Source organism: Gracilinanus agilis, chromosome 1 (genome assembly GCF_016433145.1).
Source record: "Gracilinanus agilis isolate LMUSP501 chromosome 1, AgileGrace, whole genome shotgun sequence".
Lineage (NCBI taxonomy): Eukaryota > Metazoa > Chordata > Mammalia > Didelphimorphia > Didelphidae > Gracilinanus > Gracilinanus agilis.
The window spans coordinates 622163244-622181924 of NC_058130.1; the positions used below are offsets into that span (position 1 = coordinate 622163244).

General features: G+C 37.4%; 1 protein-coding gene across 1 annotated transcript in view; it reads left to right on the plus strand.

Moving 5' to 3' along the window:
- ATP6V0D2 (ATPase H+ transporting V0 subunit d2) overlaps positions 1-18681 on the plus strand; it is a 41365-nt gene that overhangs the window by 8229 nt on the left and 14455 nt on the right. Inside the window, exons 2-3 of the mRNA XM_044658179.1 lie at positions 7919-8090; positions 17555-17733. Of these exons, the coding sequence (XP_044514114.1) occupies positions 7919-8090; positions 17555-17733 (351 nt within the window). The remainder of the gene's footprint in view (positions 1-7918; positions 8091-17554; positions 17734-18681) is intronic.

Here is an 18681-nt window from a genome sequence, read left to right on the forward strand (position 1 = left end):
TGCAATGCCTTTTCTGATTTCACAAGGTACTAATGACTTCCATCTACAAACTTCTTTATTTCAGTTTATTTAAATATAGAGTGTAAAATCCTTGAGGACAGTAACTGTTTCACTTTTTGTCTTTATGTTGCTGGAATCTTGGTCACCACAGAGCTTAGAGCTCCCCTTTTGTGTTGTTTCTACTATTATGATATAGATTTCTTAAGGACTAAATTCAGGTCTTCCCTTATGTTTGTTTCTCTACCACTTAGAACTGTGTGACAGCTAGAAAGCACTAAATAAATGCTTTAACTTCTGTCTATATCCCCCATCTGGCATCTGGGTGATTAATAATTGCTTTTTGATTAATTGATGCTGAAGATACCACCTCAGTCTGGGGGAATCAAGTGATTCAGTAGAATGCTCCTTAAAATCTCCATGTACTTCCCAGCTGTGTGACCCTGGGCAAGTCACTTAACCCCCATTGCCTAGCCCTTACCACTCTTCTGCCAGTATTGACCCCAAGATGGAAGGTAAGGGTTTAAAAAAAAATTTCCATGTCCCACATAATAGGTGCTTAATGTTTGTTCTAATTGTTGATGATGGTGGTAGTGATGAGATCCTTAATAAGTATTTGTTGGGTTACTTAATTGATTAATGGCTTTGAGACAGATTTTGAACTGGATTGGCAAAATATTCTTGGGATGGTATTCTAGACCCCCTGAATGGAATAAGTTTGTAGTAAAAAAGTCACTAGTTGTGTTCAGGGCAGTGTGGCTATGCAGAATTGGTCAGTGATATTAAATTCAGAGTCAGAGGAACCAGCGTGACCTGGGACAGGTCGTTAAATCATTCTGAGCATGAGTTTCTTCATCAAATGAAGGAGTTGGACTAGATAAACTTAAAGATTCCTTTCCACTATATCATTCTACTATTCTTAGGGACATTTTTTCTGGCTGTCTGAAAAGTACTCGCTATACTCTAACTACTGATCTTCCTGGCTTCCTTTAAGTCCCAACTAAAATCCCACCTTCTCTAAACTCTTCTTAATTCCAATGCTGTCCCTCTTTTAATTATTTCCTTATGACTTGCTTTGCATATATTTGTTTACAAGTTGTCTCCCTCATTTAGACGGTAAATTCCTTGGGAACAGGGACTATTTTTTATCTCTTTTTGTTTGCCCAGGGCTTAGCACAGTGCCCGGCACATTTAATAAATGTTTCTTGATCAATTGATTCTTTGATCTTCAGATCACTGTAAAAACTTGTACAACTGAGGATTCGATACCTTTCCTATCTTAGTTTAGGCCCTTTTCACTTTTCTTCTAGACCAGTGATAACAGACTCAAACAAAAATGGGGGTCACTAAACCATATCAAAGGATCCCTGCTGGCAGCATGTTGACTTAGAAGACCACATATTAACACGATCAATGTTCTGTATTTCTGTTTATTGTGCTAAATATTTTCCAATTACATTTTAATCTGCTTTTGGTCTCAATGGCCACCAATTTGTCAGCTTTGTTCTAGACTCTTGTAATAGCTTCTTTAAAAAAAAAACAACCCTCAATAGGGACATGTTTGGGGATGTAGACTCTAAGCCAGTAATTCCCAAAGTGGGCGCTACTGCCCCCTGGTGGGTGCTTCAGCGATCCAGGGAGGCAGTGATGGTCACAGGTTCATTTATCTTTCCTATTAATTGCTATTAAAATTTAAAAAAAATTAATTTCCAGGGGGCTAAGTAATATTTTTTCTGGAAAGGGGGCTGTAGGCCAAAAATGTTTGGGAACCACTGCTCTAAGCAATCACCCTAATGCAAATATTAATAATATGGAAATAGGTCTTGATCAGTGACATATATGAAACCCAGTGGAATTACTTGTTGGCAATGGGGGGAGGGAGGAGAAGGGAAGGGAAAGACCACGAATCATGTAACCATGGGAAAATAGTCAAAATTAATTAATTAAATAAAGCTTTTCAATTCTAAAAAAAAAAAAGCCAAACCCTCATCTTCTCTCTTAGAATTGATACTGAGTATTGGTTCTAAGGCAGAAGAGTGGTAAGGGCTAGGCATTTGGGGTTAAGTGACTGGGCCCACAGTCACATAGCTAGGAAGTGTCTGGGGTCAGATTCGAATCGAGGACCTCCTATCTCTAGACCTGATTATCCACTGAACCACCCAGCTGTCCTTGTAATACCTTTTTGAATGGGATCCTTGTCTCCTTTCTCCTTTATCTAATCCAACCTTTGCCTAATAGTCAACTTAATTGTCCTAATGCTTAGGACTGATCATTTCACTCCTGCCCCCTCCCCAAAGCCTTCAGTGGGTCCCTAGTCCTCAACAATCAGGCTACAAACTACCTTCTCTTATTTCACATTACTATACACTCTTTGACCCTGCCAAACACTCACTTTTCCGTGGACTTGATTATCATTTGATTCCATAAATTCCTGTGAGCCCTCTCTGGCTGCTGAAGTCTTTTCAGGGTGGTTCATCCATCTACTTTTGGGTACCTGGTACCCAACTCTTACCTCTGGTTCTAGGAAGCTGTAGCAACCATAGCAAGCATACCATGGTGAACCATTGTGGCAGAGGGGTTAAGATATGCTAAGGGTAACCAATAGGTCACAAAACCATCTAAGAGTTAGGGGGTATCTACCTGGAGCATGTGAAGACTTCCCTTAGTGGAATGAGAACACTGGAACAATTTATTCCAATGACCATGAAGGCCATTGAAGCAGCCACTGTGGAGTACTTAGAGCTTAGTCAGACATCAAAGATCCAGATTATCACCAATCATCCTGACTTTTGTCTTGTACTGGACTTTCATGACTCTGGAAAAGAAAGTGGATCTGAACCCCATGATGACACTGGCTTTTTGAAATTATGATCTTAAGCATTCCCATCTCCTTTTTTCTTACTTTTTTTTTTTATTATATACTTAGTAACCACCACCACCACCAAAGATCATTTAACATATATAAAAAAAGATTATGTGCAAAAACACAACTCCATATTGCTTATAATTTATTTGAAATTTATAAATTATAAAAAAAAAGAAAATATATAATTACATATATATGCTAATATAAACATCCTCTGCTTTTCAGTCCCCTTTGGATTTGCTTTACTTGGATACTTTTTTCTCTTAATTTTGTGGCTTTTATTTCATTTCATTTCATTTAATTTTATTTCATTATTTCATTATTTATTTTTTTTATAACCTTACTTCCTGTCTTAGAATCAACACTGTGTATTGGTTCTAAGGCCGAAGAATGGTAAGGGCTAAGCAATGGGGATTAAGTGACTTGTCCAGGGTCACACAGCTAGGAAGGGTCTGAGGTCCAATTTGAACCTAGGACCTCCCTTCTCTAGGCCTGGCTCTCAATCCACTGAGCCACCCAGCTGCCCCTGGATTTTATTTTATTTTTTTAATGTAATCATGGTATATATTATTCTTGTTCTCTTTTCTTCTTTATATATTTTCCTTATTTTCTTTATATTTCCAATAGTTGTCATTTCCAATAGTATGATATAACCCATTACATTCAAACATCAACATCTATTTATCCATTTTCCCCATTCATTGTATTTGTGTTGAATTCAAATCTTGATTTGAGGACTTACTAGTTGTCTTTGGGTAAGTTAATTAACCTCAGTCTACTTTAATTTCCTCATTTGTAAAATGTAAATTTCCTCTTTCCCAGGGTTTTGTTCTAAGAAAAAAAATGAGATTATATACATAAAGTACTTTGCAAACCTTAATGCACATATAAATCATAGCTATTATTATCCTTGTATCTTTCTTAACATTGAGTATACAGTAAGTGTATTGTAGTAAATTATAGTTGTAGGGGCTCAAAAATTTTTTCTTAATAATAGGGTAACCTAATCCCCAAAGCCCTTTGGTATGAAACTCTCCACACTGGTGGTAATCAGTGCCTTGTGCCTGTATGAGAGGACAGATGGAATTCACAAGAATGGAAGAAAAGAGAGAGATCTGATCTCTTCAGGCTCTTGGAGCTTTCTGGCATCCAACTCCAAAAGAGAAGATTCATGGTGCCATTTTCTTACTTTAGGCACGATGGGAGAAAAACAGTCTGAGAAGTCAACATGAGAGGAACTGGAAATCTCCATCATGCCCCGCTATCCTCAGCGGGCTATTCTAGAGACAAAGGGAAATTTTCACCCTGTGTGAGCTCTGGGACTCTCGCTTGACTTGTTCCCTAGAATCCAGTAGGAAAGCTCTTTCACTACTGCATTATTGGATACCTATTTTTCTATGTGAACTTTTTTCTGATGCTGATTTGCTCTCAATTTGGATAAATGAGCTTCATTGCTATTTGCTAAGTGTGTTCATAGTGAAACTGGTATTAATGAAAAGGGAGTGAAGTCTTAGACCTAAAACTTAGGTGTCCTTTCCCCATTAAGAAATAGTAATCAGGAGTTTTAACTGGAATATGAAAACTTCTTCCAGTAGTTTAACAGTATTTAAGAGAGCAGATAGAATTCTAACCCAGTAGCCCTCTCTCTGAAGAAAGCAGAGCAGCAGCCTCTGGCCCCAACCTCCTGCTTTTATTCCTGGCAGGTATTAAAGTCTCTCTTGATGAACAAAAGGGAAGAGAAGAGACCAAAGGTGCCCATTATTGCTTCCCTGTGAGCCATATATGATATTCCATGCTACGGGAAGGAGAATGAACATTGTCTTGACTGCATACTAATATCGGAGAACAAACATTTTGGGCAGCAAATTGTCCTTGAAAGTAGGAAACTGAACTTGACACCTTCTACTATGCCAGCCATTCTTTACCACTTACAGTATTATAGGACTATAATTGTCTGCCAGGCTTGGAGATACTGAGCTCCCAGATTCCCCTGGTAGCAGGATGATGCTGAAATTATGCAACCTCAAACAGCACCAGCAACTGTATGTCAGAGAAGAAAAATAATGTGACACAGTTTACCATCATTTGCAACATCGAGTGGCAATGGTCCTTTGTGCTGAGAACACAAACACAGACTATCAAAATATAAATCCAAACTACCATTGTTAACAGCCAAACTCGGCATGCCAAGCTATCTTTTTAATTTACTTAATTTAATGGATATCCTCACATATCCGAAGGTCAGACAATGTTAATGCATAAAAATATATTATAGACTTTGTGAAACTGCAGATGATAGTTCACTTAAGTCCTAGATGCCATGTTTGGTGACAAAGAACAATTTTCTTTTCTTTTTTTTAAAAAATCCTGACCTTCATCATAGAGTCAATATACTGTGTATTGGTTCCTAGGCAGAAGAGTGGTAAGGGTAGGCAATGGGGGTTAAGTGACTTACCCAGGGTCACACAACTTGGAAGTATCTGAGGTCAGATTTGAACCCAGTACCTCTCCTCTCTTAAGCCTAGCTTTTAATCCACTATGCCATCTAGCTGCCCTCAGAAGAAATGAATTTTCCAGTTTAAGTCTCAGACTTTATTTTATATGTCCTTCTTAGATGGTTTGGTAGTTTGGGACTTATTATAAGGAAAATACTTGCTTCAAGTTCAAATTCTGCCTTAGACACCTAATGTGATTGGACAAATCATCTCTCTCAGCTTCAGTTTCATCATCTCTGTAAAATGGTAAAGATAAATAGAGCCTACTTCATAGAATTGTTGGGAGGATCAAATGAGATAACCTATGTAAGAAGTTGTGTAAATTTTTAGAGTACTAACTAAATACTACTTATTATTTTCATCATGTTGTGGAGGTAGCTTTGAGCTCTTCAAAGGCTTTGGCAGTGAAATAGAAGGTCTATTAAGTCTTCATGACCCCATTTGGAGTTTTCTTATTATTTTTTTTTAATTTAAAAAAATTTTTATTTTTAGAAAAATTTCCATGATTCCATGATTCATGTTCTTACTCTCCCCTCTACCCCACCCCCACCCCAGCAGCCGACACACATTTCCACTGGTTTTCACATGTGTCATCAATCAAGACCTATTTCCATATTGTTGATAATTGCACTGGGGTGGTCGTTTCGAGTCTACATCCCAAATCATATCCTCATCAACCCATGTGTTCAAGCAGTTGTTTTTCTTCTGTGTTTCTTCTACCATAGTTCTTCCTTTGAATGTGGATAGTGTTCTTTCTCATAAGTCCCTCAGAATTGTCCTGGGTCATTGCATTGCTGCTAGTACAGAAGTCCATTATATTGGATCATGCCACAGTATATCAGTCTCTGTGTATAAGGTTCTCCTGGTTCTGCTCCTTTTACTCTGCATCAGTTCCTAGAGGTCATTCCAGTTCATGTGGAATTCCTCCAGTTCATTACTCCTTTGAGCACAATAGTATTCCATCACCAACATATACCGCAATTTGTTCCCAATCGAAGGGCATACCCTCGTTTTCCAGTTTTTTGCCACTACAAAGAGTGCAGCTATAAATATTTTTGTACATGTCTTTTCCCTTATGATTTCTTTGAGGTATAAACCCAGCAATGGTATGGGTTTATCAAAGGCTGGATCAAAGGGCAAACAGTCTTTTAAAGCCCTTTGGGCATGGTCATTTGGAGTTTTCTTGGCAGAAACACTAGAGCAGTTTACCATTTCCTTCTCCAGCTCATTTTACAGTTGAGGAAACTGAGGCAAACTGGGTTAAGTGACTTGCCCAGGGTCACACAGCTATGAAGTATCTTCCTAGCACCCGTATTTGTTATCTCTACATAAGGTCTCTGGGCTTGGGGTTTTTTGTTTTGTTTTGTTTTGTTTTGTTTTTAAGAAAATGCATTTGACTTAAAGTCAGATGCTAAAAATATTTTAAATCCCTTTTTGTCAGGTTCTCCAGTGAATAACAGCCATTAGCAGTTCCTTTTCAGCACAACATAACCCAGTGTCCATCTCTGTCCCTGGACCTGGGTTTAGTGAATGGAGAGTTGGGTCCACTCCCAAGGCAATGTGATGGTTCAGAAATTGGGATGATTTGTCTGAACTCAAGTTGCGGCATCTTGGTATATATAGTGTTTATTTCTTACTTTTACAGTGGTGGTTCCCCTTAATCTCCTAGGGGAACTTGCTACCTATTTTTTTGTTTTTTTGTTTTACTTTTTAACTTTTTACTGTATCAGTTAATTGTTTTCCAACTACTAATTGAATAAAAGCAGTTTTCTTTAAGTCTTCTAACTCCAGACCTAGGGCTCCATCATTATGCCACCTAGATACCCCACTTAAATCTTACCTCTTCAGGAATCTCTCCATACAATAACTATATTTAAAACAACACCAAATATCCAGCTAGAACTGAGAAAAACTCCATTGTTAAAATATCTGGACACTTAATGTTTGGATAAATAATCAAATCTTTACTTTTGGTTCACATGTCAAACTACATTATAAGAATATAATCCCATTGCATAGTCATAGAACAAGAGAAAATGGAGATCTTTGATAGATGAATAACACTGAGAAATGGGCTTCCTTTCTGAGGTTACTTTTCATCTACTCTGTGTATATCTTTTACATACATAGTTATTTTCTCATTTGAATGTGAGCTTCTTGAAGGCATGGACTGTTTTTACATTTCTCTGCATTTCCAGCCCAAAACAGTGTCTGGCATAGAGTAATTACTGAATAAATGCTTTTTAAAAAAATAATAAATAATTTATAAATAAATAAATGATTTTTTAAAAAACTTTTGCCTTCTGTCCATATCAATTCTAAGAATGAAAAGCAGCAAGGGCTAGGCAGAGTTAAATGACTTGCCCAAAGTAACATGGCTTTGTAGTGTCTGAGTGAACCCAGGTCTTCCTGACTCCAGGCCTGGTGTTTATTCATTTGACTGCTTATAATAATCAATTAGATACATATGCATAGTTTAAGTAAAATCAAAATGTAAAGGATCAATTTTGCTTCTAAACTCCAGGGATTAATACAAATTCAATCTTGGGTTTTGTTTCAGATCTGAAAATTCACCTTCAAACTACAGATTATGGCAACTTTTTGAATGAAGAAACCGTCCCACTCACAGTTTCTACCATTGACAATAAAATGAGGAAAAAATTATGCAGAGATTTTGAGCATTTCAGAAACAATTCCCTGGAACCACTCAGCACATTTTTCACCTATATGACGTAAGTGAAAATTTAGATCTAGGTAGATCTTAGGCTGCCATAAATTATTAAACCTTGTTTGTCTTACTAGTCCCCCATGGCTGTTTAAAAAACAAAAGATCAGAGTAAGTCCTTTTACCTTTTTCACGGTTTATAAATATTAATCTATATTAGAGGCAACCTGATTTAGCAGAAGAAATTCTGTATTTGAAGTCCTGTTCCTACAACTTACTAGTTTCCTTATCTGTAAAATGGAGATATTGGTACCACCACACTTATTATAAACTCCCTGAGATCAGAGACAGTTTCATATTTATCATGATACCTAGATGGTATCTAACACATATGAGACACAATTAAAATTTGTAGGATGTATAAAAAGCACTTGTCATAAGAAATAACCATAAGAGCTAGAATTTACTTATTATTCCCATTTCATAGATGGGAAAACTGAGACCGATAAGTTAAGTGACTCTCCCCAGTGTCTGAGATAGAATTCAAACTCAGGGCTTCCTGACTCCAATACTCTCACAACTGTATTATCTAGATGCCTCAGAAAAAGCTACTTGAATTGATTGCTGTTGTTACTTAGAATTTTAGTAAAGATTATCATGTATTATATCTAAATGAGACTCCCTACTCCCCAAAATATAAAACCTACAACAACCATAAGTATTTAAAATATTTGTTTTTCTTCCCAATTACACATACAAAACAATTTTTAACATTCATTTAAAAAAATTTTTTTTACTTCCAAATTCTCAACCTCCTTTTCTCTCTCCTACCCTTCCTCCCTCCTTGACACAATAAGCAATCTAATATAGGTTTACATGTGCAATCATGTAAAAAAGGTTTTCCATATTAATCATCTTGTGGAAGAGATGAAGAAGGAAGAGGAGGAGGAAGAGGAGGAGAAGTCGAGAGAGAGAGAGAGAGAGAGAGAGAGAGAGAGAGAGAGAGAGAGAGAGAATGAATGAGAATTTAGCATGTTTTGGTCTGCATTGATAATCTTTCAGTTCTTTCTCTGAAAACAGATGGCATTTTTCATTATGAGACTCTGAAATTGTCTTGAATCACTGCATGGCTGAGCATAGCTAGTTAATTCACAGTTGTTCATTAAAAAATTACTATTAATATGTACAATGTTCTTCTGGTTCTCCTCCTTTCACTTTGCATCAATTCCTATGTCTTTCCAGGTTTTTCCAAAATCATCCTGTTAGTCATTTCTTATAGCACAATAGTATTCCATTACAATAATTTGTTCAGCCATTCTCCCACTGATGAACCTCCACTCTGTTTCCAATTTTTTGCTACTATCAAAAGAGCTGCAATAAATATTTAGGTGTACATATAGGTACACCCTTTGTTTAATCTTCATAGGATACAGACCTAGTAGTGGTATTAAAAAATCAAAGGGTATGCACAGTTTTAGAGCCTTGTGGGCATAGAACAACCATAAGGTTTTTTTTAATTTAAAGATATTTAATTTTCCCAATTACATGCAATAACAATTTTCCACATTTTCTGAAATTATAAGATTCATAGTGTTTCTCTCTCTGCCTTCCAGAGATGGTAAGTAATTTGATCTGGATTATACATATATTGTCGTGTAAAACATACTCCCATATTGGTCATTGTTGCAAGAGAATATTTATATAAAACCAAAATCCCCAAATAAAGATGTAAATAAGCTAATGTGGAAGTTAGTATGCTTTGATCTGCATCTGACTCCAACAGTTCTTTCTCTGGAGCTGGACATCATTCTTTATCCTAAGCCCTTCAGAATTGTCTCTGATCATTGTATTGCTCAGAGTAGCTAAATCTTTCAGAGTTAATCATTATACAATATTGCTGTTACTGTATACAATGTTCCCTTGAGTAACCGTAAGTTTTTAAAGAATATCCTACTGTGTAAAGATTTCATGGTCCTTCATGAGCAATATGTATTCTAATACTGGAGATATATTCATGTCAACACACTGAAGAGATCTGAACATACATGCCAGGATTGCCATATATAATGTTTCTTTCATAACTGATACTTATGCCTGAGGATATTTCCCAGCTCTCTTGATCTATAGCAATTGTTTTCTGACATTGTTGGCACTGACCTTAAAAGGTATCTCAAAAATTCTGGTTGGTATTGTGGAAAACGACCTTATCCTTGGATATTAGTCGGACAAAGGTTTCCCACTATATTGTTGGTATTCCAAATATTTGTAGATAATTTATAAACTATTCTCAGAGCTGTCTGCCTTCTCCTTTTTTGTCACCATTACTGTGTTTCTCTCAGCTGAGAACTTGTCTTTTATTTAACTGAAAAGATTGCAGTCATTAGTCAGGAGTTCTCTCTTATTCTTCCTTATCTTAAATCACTCAGATGTCTTCTACAACTTTCTCCCCACCTCACAAGATAGTTAAGTCCTTCCCCTTGCTAAGGAGAACCACTTTATTCTACAAATGACCCCATTTCATTCCTGTTTTCTCCAGCATATTATCCCTTTTGCCATACTCATTATCTACCTTATACTCAATCTCTTTCTATCTACTTGTTTCTCTGTCTACAGACATACCCATGTCTCCGCCATCCCCCCAAATCCTCCCTTGATCCATCTATCTTTTCTAGTCATTATCTTATATTTCTTTCTTCTTTTGTGACTAAATTTCTCAAAGCTTTCTACAGTTTAACACTTTCCCTTCCTTTTCTCTCACTCTCTTTTTAAGTTTTGGTAGTCTGTCTTCTGATTCATCATTCAACTGAAATTCTTCTTTTTAAAGCTATCAGTGACCTCTTAACCACCAAATCTAATGGCTTTTCTTCAATACTCATCCTTCAGCTGTCCTGCAGTCTTTTACACTACCAGTCACCCTCAGTCACCCTCTTTTGGTTACTCTCTTTTCTAGATTTTCCTGACACTGTCCTCTCCTGATATTCCTCCTACCTGTCAGTACTCTCCTCAGTCATTTTTGCTGAATCTTCATCCAAGTTGACTCACTGACTCTGGGTATCCCCTAAGACTCTGTTCTGGATGCTCTATACTATTTTACTTGGCGATTTCATTAGCTCCCATAAGTAAAATTATCTTTTATTTTTTTAATATATAGAAGGTTCTCAGACCCATTTGTCTATCCCAAACCTCTCTGATAACCACCAATTCAGATATCTCAACCTTGATGTTTTGTGGTCATACTAAACCTAAACATACCAAAACTGAGCACATTTTCCCCAAACTGTCCATTCTTCCTAACTTCACTATTACCCTCAATGGTATCACCAAGCTCCCAGTCAGCTCAAAATTGGGTAATCTTTGGCAAGTCTCAGGCAATTTGGGTCATGAGGAGGGATAAAAGGCATATAGGTGATTGGAGGAGGAATGAAGGAGATAGTTGAGTGTATGGAAGGGATGAATGAGGTGGTATATAGGAAGGTATGTTTGCTTTCCTCACTTCCCTTTGTATCATTATTGTTTTTGGACCATTTTGTGTTGTAATAGGTCCTTCCCGTACCTCTGTCTCTTTGATTATAATTGTCATTTTTGGAAAAATCAATTTGTTGCCTAAATCTACAAAATTTTAAAATGTGACCTGGATGTCCACAAAGAAAGCACTGAGGGGAAAATAATTTTGGTCTTTGGGTGTTAATTGAAGGTTGCCTGTATTGATTTTGGCTCCTACTGGTTTGGAGGGCAAAAATTTTTATTTCCTCCAATTCTTTTTCTCTTTTGGTTTGTTTCAATTGCCTTCTCAAATCAGCTATCAGTTCATCCTTGTTTGAGTCAGTTTGTCTTGCTATTCTTGCTTCCTTTTGCTTTGAGTCATGGATTTGGGAAGCATGCTGTCTTACATCCTCCAACGGCAGTGATACCCACTGTGGACAGTTTTACCTAAAGTAATTTTGTATTGGGATTGATGTTTCCTTTACAAACTGCCTATGGATATGATCTATGGTCTCTTGGGCATGTGTATCACGTAATCCCAGGATTGTCTCTGCTGTCTCAATTATTCTATCAAGGAAACTGCTAGGATGTTCCTCTTCTCCCTGACTTAATTTCTCGAATTTTTGCCATGAATTTGGTCTTTTAAAATAGATTCTCATGGCTTCTAGTAAATCAGTTCTACATTGGATCAGTACCTAAGGTTTGCATGTTGGGTAAAATCTAAATCCTGGTGGACCAATGGCCAGGCTGTTAAATTTGGGTTTGTCCTTGTTTCATTTAGGAATTTTTCCTTTTCTGAGGAAGAGTAAAATTCCCCTAAAAGAAATTCCACATCATCAAAACTGGGATTAAATAGTGTGAACACCCTCTTTAATTCTTTTATGCTTTTGAGTGGTTTTTCAAAAAATTTTGGGAAATGTCTCTTCAGCACCTCCATTTGGGGTGAATGATTTATATGTTTTTATGTGTACCACCTTTTCCCCAGGCTGCACGATAGTTCTATCTATGATTGGTAAAAGTGACACTATGGAATTTGCAGATGGTTGGTTGTTATTGGGCTTTGATTTTTCATTGGTGATGAAATTCCCTATTCCCTAGGTATTTGGACTCCACACTCTCTAGCTGGAGAATTATGTGTTTGTCCAGTTCCTTTCCTTCCCTTATCTGTTTTAGTACTTGGAATAGTAGTTTGATGTTATCTACTAGTTCCCCAGAATCAGTATCTTTCTTTTGTGAAGCAATTGAGTTAAACCATTGCCACAGGTGAGAGAAAACCTTTTTCAAGACTATAAGGAATTGCCAGATTGTTAGGATTATGGCTATGGCTGTTGGGATGAAACAAATACATTCAGCCAAGGTCAGCACACACCATTTATAATAATCGTAGATGTTCAGTAGTTGTTTAACAAAATTAGGGACCCTTATAAACCAAAAATCCACCATACCCTGCATTAGAGACCAAGGAATCATTTTGATGCTAGATAGGATAAATGCTACCCTAGCTAACTTCATTTTGGTTGGATCAGATAGATTTTAGGTAGTTCACTAACTTTGCTTGCCAATTAATGTTATAAAAAGGTAAGTAATCTGAGTGGATCTCGAACGCAATTTGGGTGTGAGGAAGGATAAAGGTGATTATAAGGTGATTGGAGGAGGAATGAAGGGAAGGGAAGGTATTTAGGAGATAAGGGAAATGGGGTATGTAGGAGACAGCAGCTCAAACAGGCTTATTCCCAGAGGCTTGAGACAGAGAATAAAGGGAGGAAACTAGGGCCAGTAAGAAATGTTTAGGTTTGGCTGGAGGGTTTCTCTTGTTCGTTTCTAAAGTCTCTTGAGGGAGGAGTCAAGAGGGTCCCTCCCTGCCAGTCAAACTGATGGGTGGAGGAAGTCTCAGGCAGGTACTTCCTGCCAAGATTGATGCCCCCAGTTCTCTCAAGAAATAAAAAGAAAATGATTCCTTCCCTCTTTAGCCCTTACCTCAATCTTCGATGCAATGATTCACCAGAGGCTTTGAGTAGGTAACAAGGGGATTTATGAATCTCAGGTTATTCAGAGGGAAAGAGATTCAGGGTTTCTAAGTGCTGCTAGGGAGAGGAGTGATGGTGGGGGGTGGGTCACAGAGAGGTTTAGACTGAGAGAGCTTGCTCTCCCAGTAGGGAGATTTGACTGCCCTTTAAGTAAAATCCTTATTAAATCACTAAAACTAGGGGTAACTTATATGAGAATACTCTACTTGTTTATAGAAACTAAAACCTATAGGGGGCCAGCCTCTATATGGTTTTGGGTCCTGAGTGGCGTATGGTGGCATAGGATTGTTAAGGCAGGAGAAAGAAAATGAGAACAACTAGACTAGTGGTTAACCCATGCTGTTCTGAACTCTGTGGGCTTTGGAGTTTATTATATACTGATTTCAAACGAAGAACACAAAGAAAGAGTCACAGTTGTGAAGGGGTAACAAATCATACATGACCCATTAAAGTCTAAAGAGTAAAGGTATAAGTACAAAGACAATGGCCAAATTCCAACCATCAATTAGTAGGGGATAATTCTGGGAGCAGAAATATTTTATGGAGATGCTCACTAATTGAGCCCTGGATTATAGGTTTGCACCTGGTCAAATAAAGTCCAGACTAAAGGCTCCAGTCTAATCTAAGTATGCAGTCTTATCTAAGTAATGTTTGTTAGGGTTCGGGCTTCTTAATTATCAAGGAGAGAAATCATTAACTCAGTAGATGCTGGTCTACTAAAAACTCAAAGCTAATATAAGAATATTAAGAAAGGTGGGGATCTAAAATTGAGTCAAAAAAGGAGCCTCAGATTTTTACCTTAGATGGCCCATTCTGTCTGCGTCCTGACATGCAGTGCAAAAAAAATCATACACACAGTTTTACTTGCCGATGATTTTATAATGGGATCCAGATAAAATATCTATTACAGACTCTGTTTCTCTAAATGACTCCTAATAGCCTCTTGGAGGGATCAAGTTGTTTTTGGATTAACCTACCTGCTGGTACCAGAGCTTTTCAGGGCTCAGGTGACCAGAACCAAACACAAAGACTGCCTCAGCCTGGATTGGTCACGTAGGGAATCCAGATAACAGGCACTAAGTGTGATCTTATTTCTCCAATGGCTCTCTATATCCAATGGCTCTCAACAAAAACCCACAATGTTCAATCACCTCCCTTCCATCCAGGATCCACAGGAAATTCAGGGGAGGGGGAGGGATATGGATGGAGATCAGGGAGAGGTCCAGAGAAAAGAGATAGGTCTAAATTTCCCCAAGACAAGGGAATGGCCGAAGCAATTAGGCCAAAGCCAAGCCTAAAGGCCAAAGCTAAAGCAAAAGCTTCCAGCCACTGCAAAAGCCCCATCAGTTGGAATGTAACCTCTATTTATAGTTTCAAGTTCCAACTGACTTTCTGAAGATTCTAAGATGTTTAACTGACTTTTTGTGATCGTTAGAAATTACAGAAGCAAAAAGTTTCTGTTAGCCACCTTGCATTACAAAAACTAAACCCATGATGTCTAATCACCAAGCCCCCTTCCTCCCAAGGCCCAAAGGGAAATTCAGGGAAATAGCAGAGATGTAATGGAGAGATCAGGGAGAGGTCCAGAGAAATTAGATAGGTCCAAATTTCCCCAAGACAAAATAAACACAGGCCAATGCCAAAGCCAAAAGGCCAAAGCCAAACCGAAAAGCCAAAGTCAACAGGCTAAGCCAAAACCCAAAAAGCAAAAGCCCCCAGGCAAAGCGAAAGCCAGAAGGCAAAAGCCAGTCAGTTGGACTTCAGCCCTATTAATAGCCTCAGGCTCCAACTGACTTTCTGAAGGTTCTAAAACCTCCAACTGCTTTTCTGTTACAGTTTGAACTTGCAGAAGCAAAAGGCTTCTGCTAGCAATCTTGCATTACAATACTTACCACTTAGCACAGTGCCTGGCACATAGTAAGCTCTTAATAAATGCATCTTGTATATGCCATGCTGTTTCTCTCCTCTGACACTGCTACCACCCTGGTGCAAACTCCTGTCAGCCCATCACTACTACAAAAGCCTGTTGCTTGGACTCCCTGCCTCATCTTTCTCCATTCCAACTCCAACTTCCATTCAGCTATCAAATTGATCTTTCCAAAGGGCAAGTCTGATAATAGCCCCTAATTTGATCAATTCCAGTAGCTCCCTGCAGCATCCAGGATTAAATACAAAATCCTCAGGTTTGATTTTTAAAGCTTTCCATAACATGGGCCCTTTCCATCTTCTCAGTCTTCTTTTACCTTACTATGCTTTAAGTATTCTGTGGCCCATTGGCACTGACCTCCTTGATGTTTCTTACACACAACACTCCACTTCTCTTTTGAACATGTTGAATTTGAGATGTTTTGAGGACATCTAATAGCCACTTTACAATATGAGATTAGAGCTACGAGGTTAAGAAAATAGGGTTGGCAGGAGAACATTGTACACAGAGACTGATACCCTGAAGCACAATCAAATATAATAGACTTCTCTACTGGTCACAATGCAATGATCCAGGACAACCCAGAGGGACTTATGAGAAAGAACACTATCCACATCCAAAGAACTGTGGGAGCAGAAACACAGAAGAAAAACACATGACTGATCACGTGGTTCAATTGGTATATGATTGGGGATGTTGACTTTGAATGATCATTCTATTGTAAATATTAATGATATGGAAATAGATTTTAAACAATGATACATGTAAAACCGAGTGCAATTGCTTGTTGACTCTGGGAGGGCATAGGGAGGAGAGGCAGGAAAGAACATGAATCATGGAACCATGGAAAAATATTTTAAATAAATTAATCGATAAAAAAATTTTTTAAAGAAAGAAAATGGGGTCAGGGGCAGTTAGGTGACTTAGTGGATTGAGAACCAGACCCAGAGACAGGAGATCCTGGGTTCAATTCTGACCTTGTAAACTTCCTGGACAAGTCAGTTAAACCTCCATTGCTTAGCCCTTACTGCTTTTCTGCCTTAGAACCAATACACAGTATTGATTCTAAGATGGAAGGTAAGGGTTTAAGAAAAAATAGCATCTAAAATGTAAATCAGGGAGTCTTCATCATAATGAATGGAGCCAATGTGAGCTGACAGTCACCAAGGGAGTATAAAGAGAGAAGAAAGGAGGGCCAAGGTCAGAGCTTTTTGTATATTCCAGTTAGCTGTTTTCTCAATAACGATTCAACAAAGGAGATTAATATGGAGCTATCCAACAGTTAGGAAGAGAACCAAGAAAGAACAGTGTTGGGAAAACAAAGAGAAGAAAAAGTGTCTTGAGGGACAGCATAGACAACAATTTCAAATGTTGCAAAGAAGTATGAGAACTGAGAAAAAAACACCAGATTGGCAATCAGAAAATCCTTGGTCTTTGGAGAGAGCTGTTTCAATTGAATAATGAGATTGGAAGTCAAATTATAGATAATTTTAAAAGAGTGAAAGGAGAGAAAGAGAATGTAATACATAAAGATTGCTTTTCCAGGGAGTTTGACTGAGAAAAGTAAGGAGAGACATAGGACAAAAAAATTGCAGAGATGGTAGTATCTCATGGGAGATTTCAGGATAAGAAGGAGTTAGGTGTATTTTCAGGCAACGGTAAAGGGAAACCAGTATATAAGGCAATATTAGAGATTATACCTATTCTCCTTTTGGACAGTTATTCATTCAGAAGTTTTGCTCACATAAAACAAATTTGCTTCTTTGTAACTTCATTCCAATGTTTCTAGTTTTGCCCTCTGAGGCCCAACAGAACAGGGTAATCCTCTTCCCAGATTCATCCTAGATTTCATTCGTCATTATTTCATTCATCAATCCTTCCAACACCTGAAGATAGCTCTCCTGTGCCCCATTTTCTTTTCCATGCTGAACATGCTCATTTATTGGAGGCCCTTTATCATCTTGGTTTCTCTCCTTGGGACTTTCTCCAGCTTATCAATGTCAATAAATGGAATTCTTTCAGGGATACCTTTATGGGTCTTTGGAAATCATCGCCGTGCATATATTTAACATTTATTTTACTTTCCAATTTAAGGTGCAGCTATATGATTGATAATGTGATACTGCTGATCAATGGTGTACTACAAAAGAAATCTGTCAAGGAAATTCTTCTTAAGTGTCATCCCCTGGGCAGATTTATGGAAATGGAAGCTGTCAACATTGTAGAGACACCCTCAGATCTGTTCGATGCTGTTCTGGTTGAAACACCTTTGGGTATGAAATTCTTAACTTCTATAGATTTTTTTCAATAAATTCAAAGATTATATCATTGAAATCAATACCTTACCTTTTAATATCTGACTAGTTAATAAATTATACTGCATAGCTAATGACTTATTGAACTCTCCATTTATAGGAAGGATTTTATATCACTGATTTCTTACAGCTTTAATATATAGATTTTTATGAGAGCTTTATGCCAATAAAAGTCACCCACACAAAGTTCATTTTAAGTATATCTAGGTATGTATGTATAAAACCTTTTCAAATGAGAACTTCCAGGGTTTCTGAAAAATGACCTGAATGAATATTTTTCCCATGTTTTGCACTGCATTGAAATTAATATTGCTCACAGCAGTTTTAATCAATTGAAAACTAAGAGAATATTTTTGTAATTATTATCTATTATTTGTTTAATATTTGAAAAGCAAAGAGTGGTAGTTTACTATTAGGATCATTCATCAGTATGGACAACTTCTACTACAGAAATTAAAAGAGAGCAATTACTATAACAGTTAATCTTTGCTTAATTTCATATTGTGTCATAGGTTGTTCCTTTAGTGGCCCATTCTTCCTCTGAATTAGACTCATAGAGTCTTGGAATCAAATGCAATCTTCAAGATTAAAGCCTGATCAAGAGCCCTATGAGAGACTTGTCTTCTGCCTTCCCAAAAATTCAAGACAGACAAACTGTAGTCTTGTTTTTATTTGTACAATTGTCCACTATTGTCTTAGCTTGAATACCTCTAGTGACAGAGAATCTATTCTCTCCAGAAATAACTCTTTCCGCTTTGGGATAGATCTAATTATGGGCAAAACTTTTCTTATATTAAACCCAAATCTATACCTTTTACTCATTGCTCCTAGTTCTGCCCTCAAGGCCAAGCAGGATAAATTTAATCCCTTTTCCACAAGATAATTCTTCATGTGTTTAAAGATAGC